Source organism: Colias philodice, chromosome 3 (assembly GCF_061535455.1).
Source record: "Colias philodice isolate Cphi_HAF_F1 chromosome 3, ilColPhil1 Martin Lab GWU primary, whole genome shotgun sequence".
Classification (NCBI taxonomy): domain Eukaryota; kingdom Metazoa; phylum Arthropoda; class Insecta; order Lepidoptera; family Pieridae; genus Colias; species Colias philodice.
Window position 1 is genome coordinate 10,366,198 of NC_143088.1, and position 22,415 is coordinate 10,388,612.

General features: G+C 31.1%; 1 protein-coding gene across 1 annotated transcript in view; it reads left to right on the forward strand.

Annotated features, from left to right (window-relative positions):
• 5-HT2A (5-hydroxytryptamine receptor 2A) overlaps window positions 1-22,415 on the forward strand; it is a 62,731-nt gene that overhangs the window by 34,054 nt on the left and 6,262 nt on the right. The window contains exons 4-9 of the mRNA XM_089714812.1: window positions 5,313-5,434; window positions 9,995-10,193; window positions 16,874-16,999; window positions 17,958-18,155; window positions 21,351-21,520; window positions 22,051-22,177. Of these exons, the coding sequence (XP_089570938.1) occupies window positions 5,313-5,434; window positions 9,995-10,193; window positions 16,874-16,999; window positions 17,958-18,155; window positions 21,351-21,520; window positions 22,051-22,177 (942 nt within the window). The remainder of the gene's footprint in view (window positions 1-5,312; window positions 5,435-9,994; window positions 10,194-16,873; window positions 17,000-17,957; window positions 18,156-21,350; window positions 21,521-22,050; window positions 22,178-22,415) is intronic.

Consider the following 22,415-nt stretch of genomic DNA (forward strand, 5'->3'; position numbering starts at 1 on the left):
GCTGCAATGTTCATTACTGTATTGTGTTGAGGTTGTATTACAAAAATAATTTCTGATATTAAAAGACTCTAACTTCGTCTACGTAGAAAAAATACAGGATCAAGTAAAGTTCAATAATTTACAGATGAATTGTCACCGGCTAGTCGATCTTTTCATTTTTCGCTAAGAGAAAATATTAGTCATATTCCATATTTCCAACGCAGCATCCTAATAGAATAGATTGGTTCTTTATCTTTACGACGCCGGGCCGCTTACCCTAATCATGGCAGGAATGGAGATATTGTAACAATGACGGGGAAAATTCGTTCAGAAACAATTTTATTCTGTTACAGTATGCCGTATTTTTCTATCAATAAACTGTTTGTAACTAAGTTTTCTCTTTTAAAGAGTTTTTATTAAGATTTTAAAAGTTGCAAATAGACTATAAGTAGTGTCTATGAGAACGCCAGAATGAGTATTCTGTGTCACTATATATTTTTGAGAGAAAATGGAAAGAGATATAGATAATATTTGGTCGCTGATTTTGAAACAATCATCGATCTTTTATAATGGTTACTTAAATATCAGTTATTTTGCATTGATAATAATATGAATCGTTACGTTATGTAGAGATGGGTATTTTGTTATATTATTTTTTATTGTAGCATAACCTATTCTACTAGTAAATGGATGAGCCTTTGCTATAAAAATATTATAAAGTACATAATATTCTCCAACCCTTAAACCAACAATGTTAGCGCCATTTTAAGATTAGCTACATTACGTCTGTATATTCCTTTTAGCCCCAAAATCACTGCGCACCGAGTTTCGAACACAAACCCAGCTCATGTAGTTTTGAACATATATTGAGACTTAATTCAACGAGATAGAGTTCAAAATAGTGCTTTATAAATAATCCTTTTAACTGTTATTACAGTTGAAATCGTGTGGAATTTTGCTTCATATTACAAAGCTGTTTGGCTTAAACCGTTTTTGAACTGGAAAACTCGGTCCAACCGGACGTAATACGTACCAGCCACGGTTTGAATGATTTATTTTATTACAATTTTGTTTATGTAATCTTTATTCGTCGGAATTAGATATAGATTTATATTTTCTCACGTCATTTAGCAGCGGGTTTGAGTTAATACTAATAATAACAAAACGAAAATGAAAACAAAATAAAACATTGTAGTTGAAAAATTTTCATCTTAAATCTTTATTGCAAATTAGCTGGAGAATTGTTTTAGACACGTTTTATTAACGTGAAGTTATTCGTTTATTTTGATTAAAATTGATTTTTAGAAAACATGGATGATAATAAATTAATACACTTTTAAATATTTATACAAATCCTGATAAAAACGTAAATTTAACACATAAGTTATACTTTATGCAAGTTCTTATCATATTATTAAACACGGATAAGCTCACAGACGAGTTACACCAAATAAAATTTGCCAGAGTAACTACACCCCAGAGAGAAATACATCTGATACGCGGAATAATTTTAAAGAATTGTTCCTCAAAAATGCAATACATTTTTGCTAAAATCATAAAGATAGTAAACCAGACAAGACATGCTTTTGTAATAGAACGAAAACATCTCAAACGACATCGTAAAAGTGGAATTTTAGAGTACCATTGGACTTTATTTTCTTTGAATTAAAAACAAGGACTTGTTGTTTCGTCTAACATTTTATTTAGGGCCGATTTTTCAATGCTTGGATAAAACTTATCCGTCCATTACACGATTACACGATAATATTAAAATGTCACGTAAACTGTCAAATACGGGCAATTAGAATACGTTTTTAAAATGGTAGTTTTATAACTTATTCGTCGAATAATGTATAAAACGTTAGTATGTTACGTTAATATGTAGTTTTATACATTATTCGACGAATAAGTTATAAAACTACCATTTTAAAAACGTATTCTAATTGCCCGTATTTGACAGTTTACGTGACATTTTTATTCGACGAATAAGTTTTATCCAAGCATTGAAAAATCGGCCCTTAATAAAAACACTAACAAATGTCCCATACAACACTTCTTATCTTTGATACAAAGTCATATTCAATTAATAATGTTTGAGAAAAAAGAGTTATCTTCAGTACTAACATTGAGTAACGGTAATAGAATGGTTGAAATTAGCTGAACTATGTTAATAGCGATGAAACGTAAACATGTCTATGGTGTAGGTATTGATCTGACGCATTTCATATAGTCGCTACACATATTTTTAGCTTCCCGTAATATTTTCAAATCACATGGGAAGTTTATTTGGGAAGTGACGATGCAATATGGTTATGTTGATTTGATGTTCTGTATTCGTAGTAATAAAATCGGGAAAGTGCTTGTTGGATTGTAAAAATATATAGAATTTTAAGATAACTTGCAGTTTCCGTAAATTGCGACAAAACAGACAGCGATATTTTCTTTTATTTTTTTTTCAAAATTTAAAAATTTTTTCACACAATATTATATTGAGCTAGATTTAACAAAGACGCTTAAATTTAAATTAAATTATCCGTTTTCTTGCCTAATTGTCCCTCTAGTCTTAATATTAATTTACACTTATTTGATTTTTTTCGGATTTCTACTACAAATCTGATGCTGCTACAATAACTACTTCTCATAATTATTATTTCACGACACTATGAAGCAGTTACTAGTATACAATACAATGCCAATGTTCGAAAATAAAATGACCATGGCATACCTGTTACTGTTCCTCATAATCGGATAGACAGCAAAAAATATGTATTTACAGATAAGTATGAAATATGAAATCGATACATGAATTAGTCGAAATAATAACTCAAAGCGAATCATACTTTTATGTGTTTATTATGTATCCACACAAACCCTTTTCACTTATTTAAAAGATTTAATATATTTTCTTTGGATTAAATATTCTAAAAGCGGGATGTAAAGTCGTCCGTAAAATTGCAAATCAATCTAATTTACAAGCGGTCAAGAGTGCAATTCAGGGAAAATTTTACCTCTCTTGGGGAAATAAGGATCCGTCATCATTAGGCTTTTACCAGAAGTATTCCTAACTTTTCGAGACTGTGGCGAAGTTTAATATGAGTTGCAAAGAAAATTATATTTTGATTCCTGCGACAGGTGTCAAATTAGTTTTGAAAAGTTTGTCGGCCAATAAAAATTATGTAAATGAGATGTTAAAGGAAAAATACTTTTTAATTTTTTGATACAGTGAAGATGGACAGAAATCAAATTTAGGTTTAGGCCTTTAATCCCAAATCTCACTATCACAATTTAATTATTTTATGGTTGAAAAAATTTATTTCAACGTGAGAAGTGGTTCAAACATTTGGAAAAAAAATGTTGTGTGGTTTTATGAAACCACGGTAAAAGTGAAACTGTTCGAACGGTTCCGAACACTGCTTTGTGTAGCGCATGTCGCTTGACGGTCGGCTGCCGAGTAGGTATACCTACTCGGCATCCGCGACACACGCGACATGCGCTACACAGACCAAAAAGTTTGAGACGATGTAATAAAAGTTTCACTTTAAAAAATTACGTCCGTCAAAAACAATCAGTTATTTTATCACTTATTCTAATCCCTGAATTTCAAATGATTATTGACAAATGGTACCGATGAAATTAATGTAAACACTTAGCATAAACTTTATAATTATTCTGTGTAGTATTTATTACAAGCCAATATCTACTTAACTAATGGTCTTACTTTGCTCAAATCTATTTGGGATAAGTCAAATCTTGTATTAACTTAAGATGAACTTCCAAACTTATAAAAGCGTTGACCCAGCCAAAGATTTATTAATTTACTTCTTGGCTGATAGCTTATATGTATTCAAGTGATTACACTTATTAAAAGTGAACAAACAAAACTGGATGGAGTTAATAGGCAGACTTCTGAATTGATAATTGATTTGATCAAGATTGACTGACCGGTTGGCTTAGTTGGTATTGAACTCAAAAACTCAAACTCAAACTCAAACATTTATTAATTCAATTAGACTTCTTCTAGAAGCACTTTTGAAACGTCATTAAGTACCTACATATTTTTAACATTTACCACCGATTCGGAAAGCAGTATCTACGGAGAAGAATCGGCAAGAAACTCCATAGTTGCTCTTTTTAATCATGTCAGATTTACAATTTTACAAATTACATAAGTAATATCATAATATATTATCATAATATGCCAAAGAACTGTCCTGTGGTTTTTACGCGACAACCCTCCATGGGTTTTTATCTTCCATATATTCCTTATTCCTTAATACTGTAATATTGGCCCTGCCTTCCAAGCCAGAGGTCGTGGGTTCGATTCCCACCCGGGGCAAATATTTGTGAGATGAACATATTTATTTGCTCTTTGTCTGGGTGTTAATTATCTATTTATTTAAAATTATATATGTATGTTTATCAGCTATCTGGTTTCCATAACACAAGCGAAAGCTTAGTATGGGATCAGATCGTTCCGTGTGTGAAAATTGTCCTGAAATATTTATTTATTTATCAATGTACGAGAAGGCTTATGTCACATACAAGAAAATAACATTAAAGCAGCGTTTAATTAGTATAGTTTGAAAAATTCTTGGAGTCAAATATACTCAATTCAGAAACAAATAGCAATAACATTTTAAATTAGCAAACGTAGGTATAAGATATCTTAACATATTTTTCTTCTCTCTATTGTTGGGTTTATTATTTACCTAATTAAAATGTGACTATAGCTTGTATTACAGAAGCTATAAAAGTCACCTTGGTATTAAAAACAAATCAAATATAAGTAGATAACTGGAGAAGTTTGAAAGCAATCAGTATTATTTCCAAGGATGAGGGCATTAATGAGTAAATGGAATTCATTACGATGGTTTAACTTAGAAAGAATTTTGATTGAACTGAAAGCGGATCCAACTTTAATGTGGTTTTCTTTTATCTTAATGTTTAAGGGTGAAATGTTAGTAATTGCCTAAAAGTTTTATTATAAGTAATGTAACTTTCTTGTCCTCATTTTGAATGGCAATTTCATATAAAGCTAATTAAACTATGTTGAAAGGTCTACTTGTGAATGTCTCGTGAATAAAGGGAGTTTTATATAAAGCTTATACGACTGTAGAATGGACTCGTTCCTGGGTATATTAAACCCTCTTATTATCTTACTTATATTTCATCAAGTTTCAGTTTTATATAATTTCAAGCATAATTTTATTAACATATCGTCGATTTCAAACATAATATTCACGTCTATAAGTTAATGTACCTATATATCTTACTGAAACGCATGTAAAATGTTGTTTGTTCTTTGTATGTTGTTAATTTTTTATATCATTTAGGTACTTAGGCATCAGAAATCCTCTCAAGAGTCGGCATCACTCGACCAAACGCGTCGTGGTGATAAAGATAGCCTTGGTGTGGTTGCTCAGCATGTTCGTGTCCAGTTCTATCACCGTTTTAGGTAAGTAACATTGTTTTGTATTTTAATACATTTGAATTAATTGAAACTTTTGTATCATATTTTCATTAATTTAGATCAATTTTATTATACCTTGTTCTATTTAGAACAATTTTTAAGTGTGTAATAAGCTTTATTGTCATGGGAAATTTAATTAATCATAACTCGATTGTACCGGAAGAAAGGTTGCATTTTACGAATATAAAACAAGAAGATAGTATTTAAAATGTAGGTCTTAAATATACCTATACTTTTGGCACGCCTTGTGTGAATAACAACAAACACACCAGCTTGATGGATCTTTGTCTAAATTCATCTTGATTCAGGTTATTTCTAAGGACATAAAAAGTTAAATGGGCACCAAATGAGCTTTGAACAACTTTAATGCAGCACGGTTCTTGTTTTCTCACTAAGAATAATTACTTGTTGAATCATTGTGTATGTATAACTACATAGAAACAGCGGGAAACCCTTGTAGTATGAAAATGCGAATACGTTTAACAATGCATGCGTCGGTTGATTTTCATTCGTCCGTGGTCACACGGTACAATGCGGAGTGCTTGCACCATTATTGTATGCGGTTGGGTTATGAATGGTTTATTGTGATAAAAATATGTGTGGTATTATTAAGATTCGTGATCAATTTAATAGATTAATAGTTTATAATCAGGAAGAGGTTTTAAATGTATTTTTCGATATCGTTGTACGATTACAATAAAATATCCCTTCGCATAGCTATAGAACTTACGGGCAGTACATATAAACGTCTGTTACAACCATGTAAATAAAAAGCGTTATGATAATATCGATAATGTTTACTTCAAATTATTTACTTAATATCCTAGGCTTCTAGCTGGGGCAAAGGGCGTCAACAGTACTTCGCTATGCGTCTCGATTTTAGAGCTTTTTTTATCTCGCTCCAGCATTTTCCAATTGACTTGGCCTCTGCGATAACAGTACGACGCCAAGTGAGCTTTGGACGGACACGTTTCCGTTTCTTCAAATTATAAAAAAAACAAAGAATGAGATTAGATTTCGTTCAAAAATGAAAACACTAACTGTAATCTCAGAGTAAATTATTTCTTTATGAAAACTCATTTTATAAGTACTTTAAACTTAAATATTTCTTAGAATATTTCACAAACCTTTTCACGCATTAAAATACAAATGCGTAGGCTCTTTTCGCCTTTATCGTGCATGCTATTTGGCCGTAAAGCATTTCCTTACTTGAAAGAGAAGCAGCCACGCGGAAAAGACCTTAAGACGTGCGGAAAATATATATATTTTTAAAGCTGGCAAAAGGCCACGGCAATTTAACGCTACGGTTGTAATTTTAAAATGGAATTGTAGGCATATATTCATATTTTAATATAATTATACTAAAATCGTATTTTTGTATCAAAAAAGCTTAGTAATTAGTAAATTGCGTGTAGAATATTTCAGTGAAAAATAAAAATCCTTTGTGTGCTTTTGATGTGCTGCACTGAACAAACTAAAATTGTTTGTTAAAAAACTTTACTGTTTAAAAGTTAGCGTTGTGTTTTGGAAAAAAAATATTTCATAAAATATATTTGCGTCAATAGCAGTTGTTTTAATACCTAATATTATGTTCATGTATTTTAGAAAAAAACATTTCATAGATATTAAAAGTTGGCGTTGTTTTTAGAATATTTTTTATTTCATAAAAATGTGTTATAATATGATTAAATAAGTCGCTTGGGGCATTTTACCATGTAGGAGCACTATGAAGGAATGTAATTAAAATTTAAATTCTCAGTATGAAGCACTTTGAAGACTCGTTGGAAATGCTCCTTAGCTAACATTCCCAACTTCTTATCCCAGAAATTTTAATTGAGAAAGCGTTTATTATCATTCGTTTCACTTGCAAACAGGAGCAATGTAGTTAACTATTAAAGCAGGTTAATGTTATGATGGTGATAATGGTTTATATCATAATATATTATTTTGTAAATAATAGTTTTTCTGAAAGCAATTCTGAAATATTGATAAAAACGATTATTTGTCTTATTAGTTGATTATTTATCTGTTGATAATTTTTAATCAATTCTCATAAAATAATTATTAATTTATTTATGGAAAGAAAAGAACTATTTTATTTGTAGTAAATTATACGATGCATATAACGCACTGTATGCTCTTTCGAGACATCTCTACATCCTGTCAGCTTCTGTTCTGTTTTATATGAAATTTTGTTTAAAAGCTGCCGAAGCTTCTTTAAACGTAAATAATGTTACAGTCTTCTCAAAATCTAAGAACAAACTATCTTTACGATCTCCAAAAGAAAATGTGTTCGCTGAATTGTATGTTCTTTGTAAAAATTTACAAGATTATCCTATTTATAAATCATTCATTTTTACAGTAGATATTTCCGCTCATTTGGCAGCAGGTGTACAATGTATAGCTAATAGTTACATGATACGTTTATTTTAGTTTCTAATGTTTTTCACTAATTTAGTTGTCTCTCAGTTACAAGCAATTGGATGCCCTCCACTTCCTGTATTTATATTATATTCTGTATGTTTTCTCGCTGCTGTTTTTTTGAAATTTTTTCCAAGGCATATTTAAAGTATTGAGTCATATTACCTATATCCATTTATATTAAACATACGTACATACGACTTACTTTTGCAAATCAATAGATTATTATAAATTGTACTTACCTCGTTTCAAAAGCGTTACATCAATTATTTTTGATATAACAGCACAAACGTACTCATTGATGTTACAATAATAGAAATAACATAACATACTTCTTTTAACTTGAATTGTAACACATAATTGAACAGCCTGTCACCCTCATCACCTTTTTACAGCATATAATCGTTTTCACATTACGTATAATTGAAGTTACCCCCACGCTTCAAAGCTTTCGATATTTTTATAACTCAAGCGATTCATACGAACAAAGTTAGAAGGTCGTGATCCAAAATCGAATTGTGCCCTATTTTATGAATCATTTCACTCATAACCTCCTAAAAGTTGTCGGCATTCGGCGATTTTCCATGTAATAACAAATCTCGAAACCTCGTTACATACCTATGGAAAATACCATATAACAAGGGCAAAACTGCTCAAACGTGAGATATAACTTTATAATATCGAATAAATAAAAGGATAACTTACATACCTACTATATTTTTTTTGTAAACGTTTTTCTGATAATATTTCGTCACATAAAAAAGCAGTCACAATTTTTTTTGTAAATGTAATAATTAGGTACCGATTATTTTGAACTAGTGACAGGCAAAGTTTAAAATTATTGTCGTCGTCGTATTAAATTATAATTAAATCTTAAGTGTATTACGTATATTTACGTTGCGTTCATTCTAAAAAATTCTTGGCTATGAAAATAATATTAATCTATTTCATGAAAATATTTAAATTGTATCTAGTAGTAGCACCCCTGACATTCAAAAGACATCCATAAACAAAATATATTACACATATTTTTCAAAAGTGCCCATTAAGGGCTCTTCCATCGGCACTACATATAGGGCGCTCTCAATCTCGCCGCGAAGTGAATATTCCTAAGTATGTAATTTCCCATTTGAATGCGAAGAGAAAACATCAAAATATTCTTTGACGAACGCGTACGGCATAATAAATGGCGGGGGTCCAAGTGAAATTGTTCTGAACGTAATAATCATGTACGTGAGGGTGAAAAAATGCGTCAAAGAGAGAATTCAGTTAATCCCTCTTTGTAGGCTACAACGATCGAGGCTTTATTGTGCGTAATTTAAACTTTGACTTGCTGATTGGAATCTGATGCGTCCGATGTTCAAAGATTATTTGATTAGATGAGCGATTTCGGATAACGGTTTTTTATTAAAGTCTTACTAATTTGGTGAGATGAACATTGTTGAAATTCCATTTCGTATTTTTCAATTAAATATAGATATTGAGGGTATAAAATTATATTAAATATTTAACAAAACATTGATATTTGTACGCTTATAATATCCTACTTATTCATAAACATTATTAAAAAAATATATTGTAATAAGAAAATGCTCCAAAGAATTAAATTACACAATTCGTAACGATTGGCTTTAGAATTTCTATTTCAGGAGTAAAAGCTTGTTATTAAATTTTTATTAGATTATTGCTATATTTCAAAGACTTCGTGTACCCTAATAATTTTATACATTTCGAAAAATTTTGCTGTTCTATGTTAATTTTTTAATAATTAGCTATTGTTCGAACCCTTTTAATATTAATTTACAAAATTTACTTCCAATTAACATTTATTTGACGAAAGGAAATTGCTATTAATTAACAAAGTTAAAATCTTATGGGCCCTTTTCATAATCGGCAGCGTTGTACCAACAAATGATCGTCGGTGATTGCTGCGTTTATGGCGATTATGAATAAAAAAAAACATCTATATCGGACGATCATAGATATAATTATATTGTATCGTGATTGCTTCTACTCGCCCAACGCATTGTGAAGAGTGTCCATTAGGTCAAAATCTATTTAGTAAATTATTTATTTTATCGACTGAGCCGACATTTCAGAATTAAACCAAACTATTTATTCTAGGTCTGATCAACAAACAGAACATAATGCCAACCCCAGAGCTATGCGTGATAAACAATAGATTGTTCTGGATATTCGGTTCATTGGTGGCGTTCTATATCCCAATGTTGACTATGGTGGCATCTTTTGCGTTGACTGTTCAGCTGCTGAAGAGACAGGCGAGGCTTGCTGCTACGCCTGTGCCTGGAGGTACGCAAAGAAGGTAAGAAAATAAATGATAACGAAATTTTATAAATTATTAAAAATAAGTCTTTGATAGGGTATTAAGTACATGTTTTTTTTTATATTTCTTGAAAATATCAAAACTATCAACCACCGACCGAGTAGTTACTTCGGACAACTTAGGTTCAAGTGGATAAAAAATAAAAATAAATATAATGTTAAACTAACTCACATGTATCCAATAAAAATAAATATCTGTTTCTTATCATGTGTATTAAGAAACTTAGTTTCATTATATTATGGATGGTAGTGCAATTATTGCATGCAATAAAATAACCGTAATGGATGTAACAAAAGTCTTTCTAAAAGATATATAACCGAAGCAAGCAAGATTGATTCCATTTTTAATGACCTTTCTCCATTCTGCTCCTTTACTGTCAATATAACATGCGAATAGAATCGAGAAACATTATATTTTTCAAACGTAAAATATCATCATTTCTCATATATTCTCATTAAAAACTAATTTAAATAATAATTAACTATTTGATTGTATATTTCAAGCAATTATTATGAAAACAAAATTTTAATTACCACCATTAAAATGAACACATTAATGCAATAGGAACATTCAAATGTTAATATCGCTTGCTAATTATCTATACAGTTTCAAAATCCCAGAGGAAAACGGGTACCTAGCTATTTCATTTAGTGATTCACATTATAACTGTGCTTCCAATGTATTGAATGGGAAATGTAACCCGAACTAATGGTTAAATCGCTGACAATTCTGGAACAATTGAGAACTTACCTCTAGAGTTTAGTATAAAAATGTTCTAAAATGGTATACGAAAAAGAGAGTCTAATATTATCGCTACGTTAATGTTGCCATTGCAAGGAAAATTACGTACTAAAAGCTGATAAAAGTATTAAGACAATAATCTTCTGAGGCTAAATATTACTTTCTGAATAATAGAAATAACATTATATTACTTGCACGATTAGCAAACTGGAATAAACCGATAACATCCTAAAAAGCTCCAATCGGATCGACTTCGACTCGAATATTTCAACAACCCATTGTTATTATAAGAATGTTTTTGCCACGGATAATATAATACTATACTAGTTTTGGCTAACCTAACTTTCCAAGAGTCACTTATACTAGCAGTTGCTATTTATTAAATTATAGTTGAAGAGCTCAATTAAAAAGTTTTGCGTGATATATTATCTATAAGCATTTACATAGTAAGATTAGTAAAACTGGATAAATATTTTCACGAACTATTTCGGCCAGTTTATGCGCTTAGTTTCGGATATACTTGAGCTTATTTTTATTACAAACCAACTTTCCTCGTAACTCCTTCCCAAACATTTATAAAAGACTCGGATTCAATCCAAATGAATAATGCTTTATGATCCTTTATACTCGTAGTTAGAGATTCATGCAATCGTTTTCAATGCCAAATAATTTACATATTTTGTACGTAACTCATGTATAAGTTGTATGAAATTCATTTGTTATAGTGCGACGTACCCGAGTATTATAAAACATGTTTTATTATTGCCATAAATCAATACATTTGTTTTACGATTTATACTAATGTATTATTGTTAATGCACACCACAAAATCATTTTGCATATTTGTTTTATAACTGGCTGTTGAGTGCTGTGGAAGATATTTATAATTTTACAGATATAGTCAAAACATCCATTGAAAATCATATAAAAAGTCTACCGAAAATCATAAAATAATATATCAGTGAAAAAGTTTCTACAAGGTTGCTTCGTAATTGTGTTGTAAAGATTGTAGTAGTAATTGGGCATGTTCCATTGGGCAGTAGATGGGCGTGTATAACATGTGACATCTTAGAGATAATAAAATGCCTTTTTTATTTACTGTATGATATGAAATTCACACAATAATCCATGTATATCACATGAAGACCACATCACTCATTATGATTATTTCAATTTGTTATATCTCTTTGGCTATTTCTGGCTATTCTGGCTATTTCTGGCTCTTTGGCTTTCGTTAGTTATCGTCTCTCCCATCTCCCAAGTCTTTAACGCCTTTCTAATTGTTATAGAGGCCTATTTTTTCTCATATTACCTTGTAATATTAATCATTACCATTATTTATGTTATATTAACGTACCAAAAGAACATTAAGTCAAAATATAAGAAAATAAAGCTCACCCGCATCAAATAGGCTCAAGGGTAATACCGCTAAAAGGGGATCCTGCAAGTCACACGTCATTACGCTGGTACTCGATGTAATAACCTATGTCTCTCAATAACGGTTATAACTAATCATCTGAACCATTACGTCATAATAGACTTATCGAGGTTATTTACTTGAAAGTCAGTTGTATCTTGAAATAATCTATTCTCTTATAAGAATTTAGGAGTTATTATAATATGACAATGCCTAATTTAAGTAATGTAGGTAATGCCGAATTAAAAAAAAATGCCTAAATTAAGAGTATTTTATTTAATGAAAAAAATGTACATTGATGAAAGCGTTAAAATATTTTAGACTAACAAATATGATAACAATATGAGATGAAGCTGAAAGTTTAGAGATAGAATAGTACCTGCTATTTGAATACTTATCCTTGAGATATAGATTTATACTTGTGCCTTGGCAATGTAAGTAATTTCAAATATTCATAAATTAGTATTCTCACTGCCAAGGTTCTTTATAACGTAGCCTGGTAACAAACATCTCAAAATCAATGGAGCGATCGACATAATACCATCGGTTTGCTATGTAATAGGATCTCCATTCGGCTTGATTACCGTATGTTTTGGAAGCTTTCCAAATGATCCCAGACCAAGAGGGGTACATCAATCAGTAGAGTAGATGCATCCGTTTTTATAGAATCGAAAGTAACAATTTTGGGTTCTTTTTAAAACGCAGTTCTACGTACTATTTTTGGTTGCAGTACAATTACTGAACTCCATACTTCTATTTTTATGAGTTAAACCGACAAAAAATTAATAGTTGTAACTACTGAACTTAGTACTATATTAAAAATTATACGTCACATTGTATCCTTTGGCCTAATAAATTCTTTAACAATGCTGTAGCATTGTTCGAAACACGGTGTCGAAATATATTTTTTATCATAATATCTTTTAAACATTTATACAGTAAGCTCATCTAATGAAATAAACTAACTATACCGTCGAGTAATTAACTTTGCTTCGTTCAAATATAATAGTTCTTCGGCGCGCGGCGGAATTTCAACTATTTTTATCTTTATTTACGGCACATAATTATTTCAGAGAGCCACTCGAAAGTTTTGCACTTGCTCCGGCAAAAGCTTCACCATTGACGTTGAAAATTGAAATATATTTTATGAAGTATTATTTTATTTTTCTTTTAGAGTGGAATGTGTTAAGCGCCAGTATGAGCGTAAAATACAAAAAGATTAACCGACATTATTTCAAAACGAGTTGTTCTTTTGGTATATTAAAAAAGCTCTTTGTCGTAGGAGTTATGAAGTTGCTTAAATTATCTTCTTTTGTCGTAGGAGTTATAAAATTTGCATTAATCATCTTCTTATTCTTTACGGGATAGATACATTTCACTTATCGACTATCGAGCAAATGCGTGATCTGTCTTCCTTACCTTGCCAAAGAAACTTTTTTCGTTAGTAGCTTTCAAGAAATAAGCTCTTGATATTATTATCAAAATATAGGTAAGTATTATCTTCTTCACATAAATATAATTTTAAATATATTTCAAGTTTAAATTAATATACTTATTGGCACTTAAAATAAAATACATATTTTACTTGATAGCCAAAAGTCCCATTTTCCCAATTATTATTATTTTACTCAGTATACCTTTTAGTAAATTGAAACATAATATTTGTCCCAGGTCGCAACACAAAAACGTGCGGGTAAATAAGCCCTCATTTTAAGTTAATGGATGATCTCAATTTTAAGTGAAATATTATAAAATTGATTGTATTATTATATAATATCGTGTACGCTGATAATTTTGAAACATGTTTTTATAATGTTTAAAGTCTAATCTTAAATAGATTCATAATAACGAACGTTTCAAAGCAATGTTTGTAAAAATTAGATTAGGTCTTAGTCTCTACGTTATTCATAAATTAGTTCATAGCACCAATAACACAATATGAATACGGCACATAAATATAAAGATTATGCTTGGCTTGGATTCTTTGATGTTTATGATTGTATATAGAGCTTATGCGTTAGTAAAATAAATTTAGATTATAATTCTAATAAAATAATTCTTTTAATTACTTAAGTAGAAACTGTTTAATCTGTATTTATGAAATTTATGGTTCTAATAAATAATTCCATTGTAAATTTATGTTTTAAGATATTAGAATCAATGAAAAATTACAGATACATTAAAGAAATTGTTTTTCGACGTTTGATTGGAATGGAAAATAGCCCACGGTAAAAGCTCTTGTGTATGGAGATTAATTAATGTTTATTTTATGAGTATTTACATCATAAAGTGTAAAAGCGTTTCCAATCACAATATTTGTTTGTCTCGATAATGATTGACAATCAATTTTTGTTGTCAATAATTTGTTGTATAAATTTATGCGTAATTTCAATAATGTTTATGGATTGGACGAGTGTTCATTTTCAATGAAGCTTTTATCTTATACATAGAAGTTATTGTTACCTCATGAATAATAAACTATACATCTATACTAAAATTATAAAGCTGAAGAGTTTGTTTATTTGTTTGTTTGAACGCGCTAATCTCGGGAACTACTGGTCCGATTTGAAAAATTCTTTTGGTGTTAGATAGCTCATATGTCGGGGAAGGTTAGAGGCTAAATATCATCACGCCAAAACCAATAGGAGCAGAGGAACGTGTGTATATACGTGGGGCACAACTAGTCTTAATATATTAATTATTTATGACTAATTCATAAAATCACATCGTATATATGATTTAACGCTGCATTGAAATAAACAGAATAAGCTTGTGTTAGTAAGTTATTTGTTTATTCCAGCGAACAATTACATTAGTGGTTTTACGATCAATAAGTTACGATAACACTCATAGGAATTACTCTATCAACCAATTTCATTCATTGTTTGCTACGCGTGATTTTGTAAGAGCTTATTGATGTTATTCTCTGTTTGATTATTATTATGCTCCTGTGAATGGTTTATGGTATGAACTTGATTGCGGATTGTATCATGTATAAATAATCATACATTACTTATATTCTATGATGTAAACACATATTATTATAGATAGATTTATATATGGTATAATATTATGGCAAAAGCATCCACAATAGTCTAAAAGCTTAAAGATAGTAGAATTTTATACGTTATTAGCGGTCCGCCCCGGCTTCGCCCGTGGTACATATTTACGTTTTCTCTACATAAGAACCATCCTCGTACTTCAAGGAATATAATAAAAAAAGAATTATCGAAATCGGTTCAGCCGTTCTCGAGTTATGCGCTTACCAACACATTTTGCGATTCATTTTTATATATAAGAAAGAAGATATAGATAATGGAATTTGCTGAAAATTAAAATAATGGTATAGAATAGTAGAACCATAGAGTAGAACAATGTTTAATGATGAAAACACAGTACAAATGACACTCTATCTATGAGTTCTTTATAGAGCATTAATTGTTGAAAATAAGTAGAAAATGTTACCGAGGTTTTATAATATTAATGTGATTAAAAATTCACTGAAGTACTGAGCATTTTAACACTCATAATAGAAGTTTAGGTAATAGTTATGCTTTATCTATTTTTCATTTTATATATTTACCTTAAATTTCGAGTTAATTAAATCTTTTCAGTCGTGTGCCAAAAATTTAAACGTTAGCAATATTTCATATAGAAAATTCTACATTATTGGCACTGAAACTCATTTTTATAAATAATACGTGTTATTGAATTTCGTTGTCACAAAATGAAATTCATTTTTAAAATATTACAATCATAATATTAAAGTAAAATATTGTTTATATTGGTTTTCGCTTATTGATATAACTTAAAGTTTCTCTTTGAAATATAATATGTAAGATTCATATAATTCAGAGATAAATTGTTTCCAATAGACGGGCAAATTAATCCTTTATCATACAAAATTGCTGTGATTTGGATAACTTATCATACATCATGCAAGTTCGTACAAAAGCCGTGAAACAAAAGCAACTTGAACTCTCGCAGTTTTAACCCAGCTAATGACTTCTTTTGTCCCACGCTTGTACAGTTTCAATATTACGAATTTCGCAATGTTTTGTGGGGTCTTCTATAATGTCACTTTTTACTTTGGGGACAATAGCAACGGAATTTTGGTAAAGCGAAACATTATAGCTCTTTGTCAGGTATAGGCCTTAATTATGCTCTTTGAAATTATGTTTTAATTCAGCAGTTTTGGCGATTTCGGTAACCTAGATTCGATGGACGGATTTTCCTCATTGTTCTTTTGTGCATTGTGCTTGAAATAATTAAACCGCTTAATGTGATTAATAGGGAAATGTCTTACATTTAATATACATATAATTAAAAAACTTGTAAATACTGAATATCGCGATGTTCTCCCCATATTATTTATACTATTTTATTTTATAAACTAATATTGGGAGAACATCTTAACTAACTTATTCGTAAAATGATATATAACATTATTTTCCAAGTGGGCACTAAATCGTAAAATGTTTTTCGAATTTTCCTCATATAGACAATGTGGAGCGTTCGACAACGGGCCCACAGAGCGGCAAGTCCGTCGCACCAACGCCAGGAGCTCCCCCGACCTGTCTCCCGCTGTGTCCAGGCATATGACGTGGCGGGTCACTACTGTTTCCAGGTAAAATTAAATTAGGTTTGAATACATGTTTTTTTGTTAACCAAAAATAAATAGCAATTCGCTTTGTATTTTTGTTTATATAAATGAAATTTCTTTATATTTCTTAAATTTTATGGCTAAATTTCAATTTGAACATGATTTTAAACTTGTTTATTGAATAACTACATTGAGTAGGTATATAATTATATCCTATCCATCCATGTAAACAATAAAGGATATATTCCTATGATAATATTATGTCGTCTTAATAAAGATGTCGTCTTTATAACATAAATATATTAGAACAGATTAGTTTCTCGAGCACCCAATTCACATTCGTGTTGAAATTATTGTTCTTACAGTGCGTGTGTAAATGATTACTCACTTTAATTAAATTAAATGTAACATTATCTTACCTTTCACGAAAACATTCGGATGTGCCGCAAAATGATGGCATCCTTAGGGACATTTTCAAAGGGACATGAGAATAATTATTGCTAGATATTTTATTCATAAGGTACTCCAAATTTACTTTAATCATTCCGGTAATATATCTCTTTACTTAAATTCTTATCGTGGTTTGTGTAAACTGAAAAATTAAATCCGAGTCCATTTAATTTCATTATTTTGCGGTTAACATCAACATTTTGTGGTGTGCATGTCATGTTGACTTGTGTTAAAGGTCCACATGTGGTTAAAGGTGTTGGCTCTCATAAGTGTCGAGATAACACCACAGCCTTTAAATGATGTCAAACAAATGGTTGTCTGTAAAGACGGTTTACTGACGATAGTTGAACGTGACAACGTCCGATTGTGCTTCTTTGTCGCTCGTTCCGCGCTCTCGCTTACACTTCAAGCCTTACTTACATGGAACGCCTCAGAGCGAGGTAACGCCGCATGAGTCATGTTTTTTCGTGCGTGCAGCCGGCTTTATCGAATTATAAGACGTTGTTACGTCAAAAGATTGCTTCTTTCCTAGGTCACAAAGAAACAAAATTGGTATGAGTGTATCCCACCCGCAACTGAGTTACATGAACGGTTGTGGGAACGGCGCGGGTGGTTCTCGTAAGGGCCGTGACGTGGCAACACAAACTCCAGCGAGTATAGCCGCTGAAACAAGACGCGCTAAGAAGCCCTTGAAGATCGCCTTGCCAGCGCCTAATGCTTTGACTTTGAGGTACGTAGTTAGGTTTTGTTTGATATAAATAAATATATTACTGAAATTAATATGTAGGTAGAATTTTCAGGTTTTGTTTAATAAATACATTGTTATATTTTAGTTTAAGCATTCGAAAGCGTTATAAATGATGCATTAAAGAATAGAAAAAATTCAGTCACGAGACAGGTCGAAGCCGCGTCTTTTTGCTTGTCATTTATCAAATGCATTGTTGAAGAGCAGTTTAAAGGTAGTAGTAGTTAGACTTTTCAGGTTGTATTTTTTATACATAAAACAGAACTTTCCAAAATTAACAAGTATAAAATAAATGTTAGTTTTGTCTCCAGAGGCAGAGCGAGCATGCATGCCTAGACGATGTTTGGTGTTGTTCTAATTTTAGGCGGGTTTTAATGTATGGATGTAAATAATAATAATATTTTATAGTTAGGTAGTTAAACTGCATATAATAATTATAATTATCCATCACTAATTACTGTTATGCTCAACCAAGCAAGATCAAAGAGTTTCTTATCGCGTTTGTGCTGTGATTAGATCCATTATTTAATTTGTAATTTAAAATCATTGTTTTTGGAACTTAACATAAATTACTTATTACAAAAATAGAGTTAAATAACTAGTTTCAAACAAGAAAAACACATTTAATTCAAACTTACGTGAAATATCAAAATCGTATTTTGTACACGTGGCTTCTCAGCAGTTCGACTATTGTGGTATTGTTTGAAACTGAAGTGCACATTCACTAGAAAAGTTTGAAAATTAATAATGCACGGTTCAGCACAACGTTCGTTTTGTGGAAGCACAATGTCCTTTTAATAAAGAGTCATTTTAGACAGTTTGGACATTATAGTTGTATTATATTTGGACGGAAATTTTTAACGAGCTATATGTTCTGTTTAGAAATTTAAGAGTGAAAATAGTTTTCATTTACTTTTCTGTAAATATGCTTATATAATAAAACCACTGCTCGTTTAAGTGTTCTTGTAAAAATATTGAAATACAATTTCACTCACATGTACATTTTTGTAAAAAAAATAAACGTTTTACTATTTTAGTTAAAATATATAAGCATATGATTAAAATAACACCATTGAAAGGGCTTACTTAAAATTTTTAATACATGAAATTGACGAAGACGATTCAAAAATACGTTCATAGGTTTATTATGAACGAGAGATTTTCTAAAAGTGAAAATGATATAACGCAGTCTAAACTAGTTTAAGCTCGCCACAGCTTCGCGGCTATCATTTTCGTGTCAAACTGAATAATAAATCTATCTTGCATACAGAATATCAAAAACTTTCGTGGAATATTCCTCTTATATAACGTTTTAAAAAGGGCTCCTAAAGCATCCATCGTACCCAGTACCACAATATACAGATACCCAAACCGTATGACCGATAGAACGTGCCTACGTGGCCAAAAATGATGATGAATGATGACTAAACCGGCCTTTATGGCTCAAATACGAAATACGAAACCAGTAAGGAAACTTCATACAACACGTTCGACTTCGTACAATGGCTCACGCACACAAGCAAGCGTGTTTACGAGAATCGTAAGGGTATTCTTATATCTGTCAATTGTGATAATACCTTTACTATTCTCGTAAACGCGCTCGCTTGTGTGCGTGAGCCATTTCAAACGTGTTGTATGAAGTTTACCTACTGGTTGTATATATTGTGTCCAAAGCGACTATTCAGGGAGATATTCGACAAACATTTACACTAAGGACAAAGTTATGCGGGACAAAACATTTCAACTAGTGTCAGTGTTGGCAAGTTATTGTTTTGGGACTGCCGCGTAACGTTTGAAACGGTGAGATGTGGGAATTAGTCTCCAGGTAACTGGGAAATTATCTTTCAACAGGATGTTAAAGTTGTTTACAGTTAGAATAACGTTTTAGCATATTCCTTTTATAGATACGTATGATTAAATAAAACTTTTAACGATTAGAAGTTTTTGAGCTCTTTGCCTTTTATAATGCTTTTATAAAGATATTTCTAACTGTACAGCTTTTATAAGTTAAGAAATAATTTCTGCGAATATTTCATGAAAATATTTTCAAACGCTCTTTAAAAAATGAGCTTTTATTTCATTTGTTTGTTCTAGTTTCACGAAATCTGAAGTATTTGTTATGATTATTAAATACACAGATTTGTTTTTGTATTGCGATAAAGATAACTACTTTATAAACCCTTTACTACATCTATACTATATAATATTATAAAGAGGAAAAGTTTGTAAGTATGTATGTATGTATGTATGTATGTATGGTTTTCACGCAAAAACTACTGGACCGATTTCAAAAATTCTTTCACCATTAGAAAGCTGCATCTTTACTGAGCAACATAGGCTATATTGCATTTTCAAAAAAATTAGAGATCCTTACCAAAAATGCAATAATGTAACCCAAGGTGTAAAAAAATCCTCAATAAAAAATCTGTCATCGCGTGCGCTGCGGAATCTATTGAAGATAGAACAAAAAAATGTTCTACGGTATTATAGAATGGATCAATATCTACAAGAAAGTCCGCGATACCATATGTCCATCTTCAGTAGTTATGTTACTACAACAACTTTTTTACGTTTTCAAAGTAAATAGAAGTGCCGACAGTAATCAAACCATGTTATCCATACACATATATTAATCCTTATCCCATTAAATGATGTTTTATTATAGACTGTTTCAATACCAGCAAAATACTTTTTAAATGAAAAGAATTGGATATTCCATTCAAAAGATATAACGAATTTTTAAAAGTGTCAATCTACAGAAAATAGTAGGTATACTGTTCGAGCAAGCCGTAGTGCGGGGGTCATGGAGGAATTCTACCAATATGCGTCTTGACGGAACACAGTGGGGTTTTGGTCGGTAGGAATCCGACATAACCCACGGCCCCTCCCCCGGAGGCCGTGGGTATCTATCTAGGCCGTGGGTATATATATCCTCCGGGGAAGAGGCCGTGGGTTATGTCAGATTTCTACCGACCAAAACCCCACTGTGTTCCGTCAAGCCGCATCAACGACAGGGCCACGGGTATAGGTAGAATTCGTCCGTGACTTTAGAAAAAATGCCTACAAAGTCGATATCAAAAATTATTTTTACTTAATCAGACGCCACTTTAATATTAGCAAAATGTTTGAAACACACAATATAATAAATTGCTACCAACTCATATTATTTACTACAAACAGGTTTCTAACAAACCGCAAAAAAGGAAGATCCCTCTCAGCGAACGCAGTTGCAAATGAACAGAAGGCAACCAAGGTGCTCGGGCTTGTCTTCTTTACGTTTGTACTGTGTTGGGCGCCGTTCTTCTTGTTAAATATATTGTTCGCTGCTTGCCCAGCTTGTATTGTGCCAGGTAAGATAAATGTGTTGAATATGTGAATTTGATTTAGGGCCGATTTTTCAATGCTTGGATAAAACTTATTCGTCGAATAATGTATAAAACTACCATTTTAAAAACATATTCTAATTGCCCGTATTTGAAAGTTTACGTGACATTTTAATATTATGGTGTAATACTTTATTGGACGGATAAGTTTTATCCAAGCATTGAAAAATCGGCCCTTATTTGAATAAATAAAGTATGTAACACAAAATAATAAATTGTTGACTGATACATTTTTGGACGTATGCAGTGCTTTTTGAAATGTATATTGAAGGTTGCTGGAGTATTTGAATCACAGATGGTTGCTAAAATTGTGTTAGTCTGTTTGTGCATTTATTTTATCCAAGGTTCAGTGTGATGTTTATTTTATGTAATTTCAATAATTTATAATGAATATAAACTGAATCGAATTAAGAAATATATAAGTATTGTACCTACTTGTTTAATTAAATTACTTATTAATGAATTGTTTATAAACTAATATATAACTTGTTTCACAGAGCACGTAGTAGACATTTGCCTATGGCTGGGCTATGTGTCGTCTACAATAAACCCCATCATATACACTGTGTTCAACAGAACTTTCAGGGCAGCATTTTTGCGATTACTCAAATGCCATTGCAGCAGGTAAGCAAATATACTATTTACTTACTTTCCGATTACAATGAAATTTAGCACACATATAGAGTAGGTAACTTGGATTAACACATAAGGTTTTATCCCGGAAATCCCACGGGAACGGGACCTATGCGAGTTTTTCTTCAAAAACGTGGGCGAAGCCGCGGGCGGAAATCTAGTTCCTTATAAAGTCATGTAGGCATAATTTGATTATTTTAAATTATTTGATTGAATAATAATAAATGCA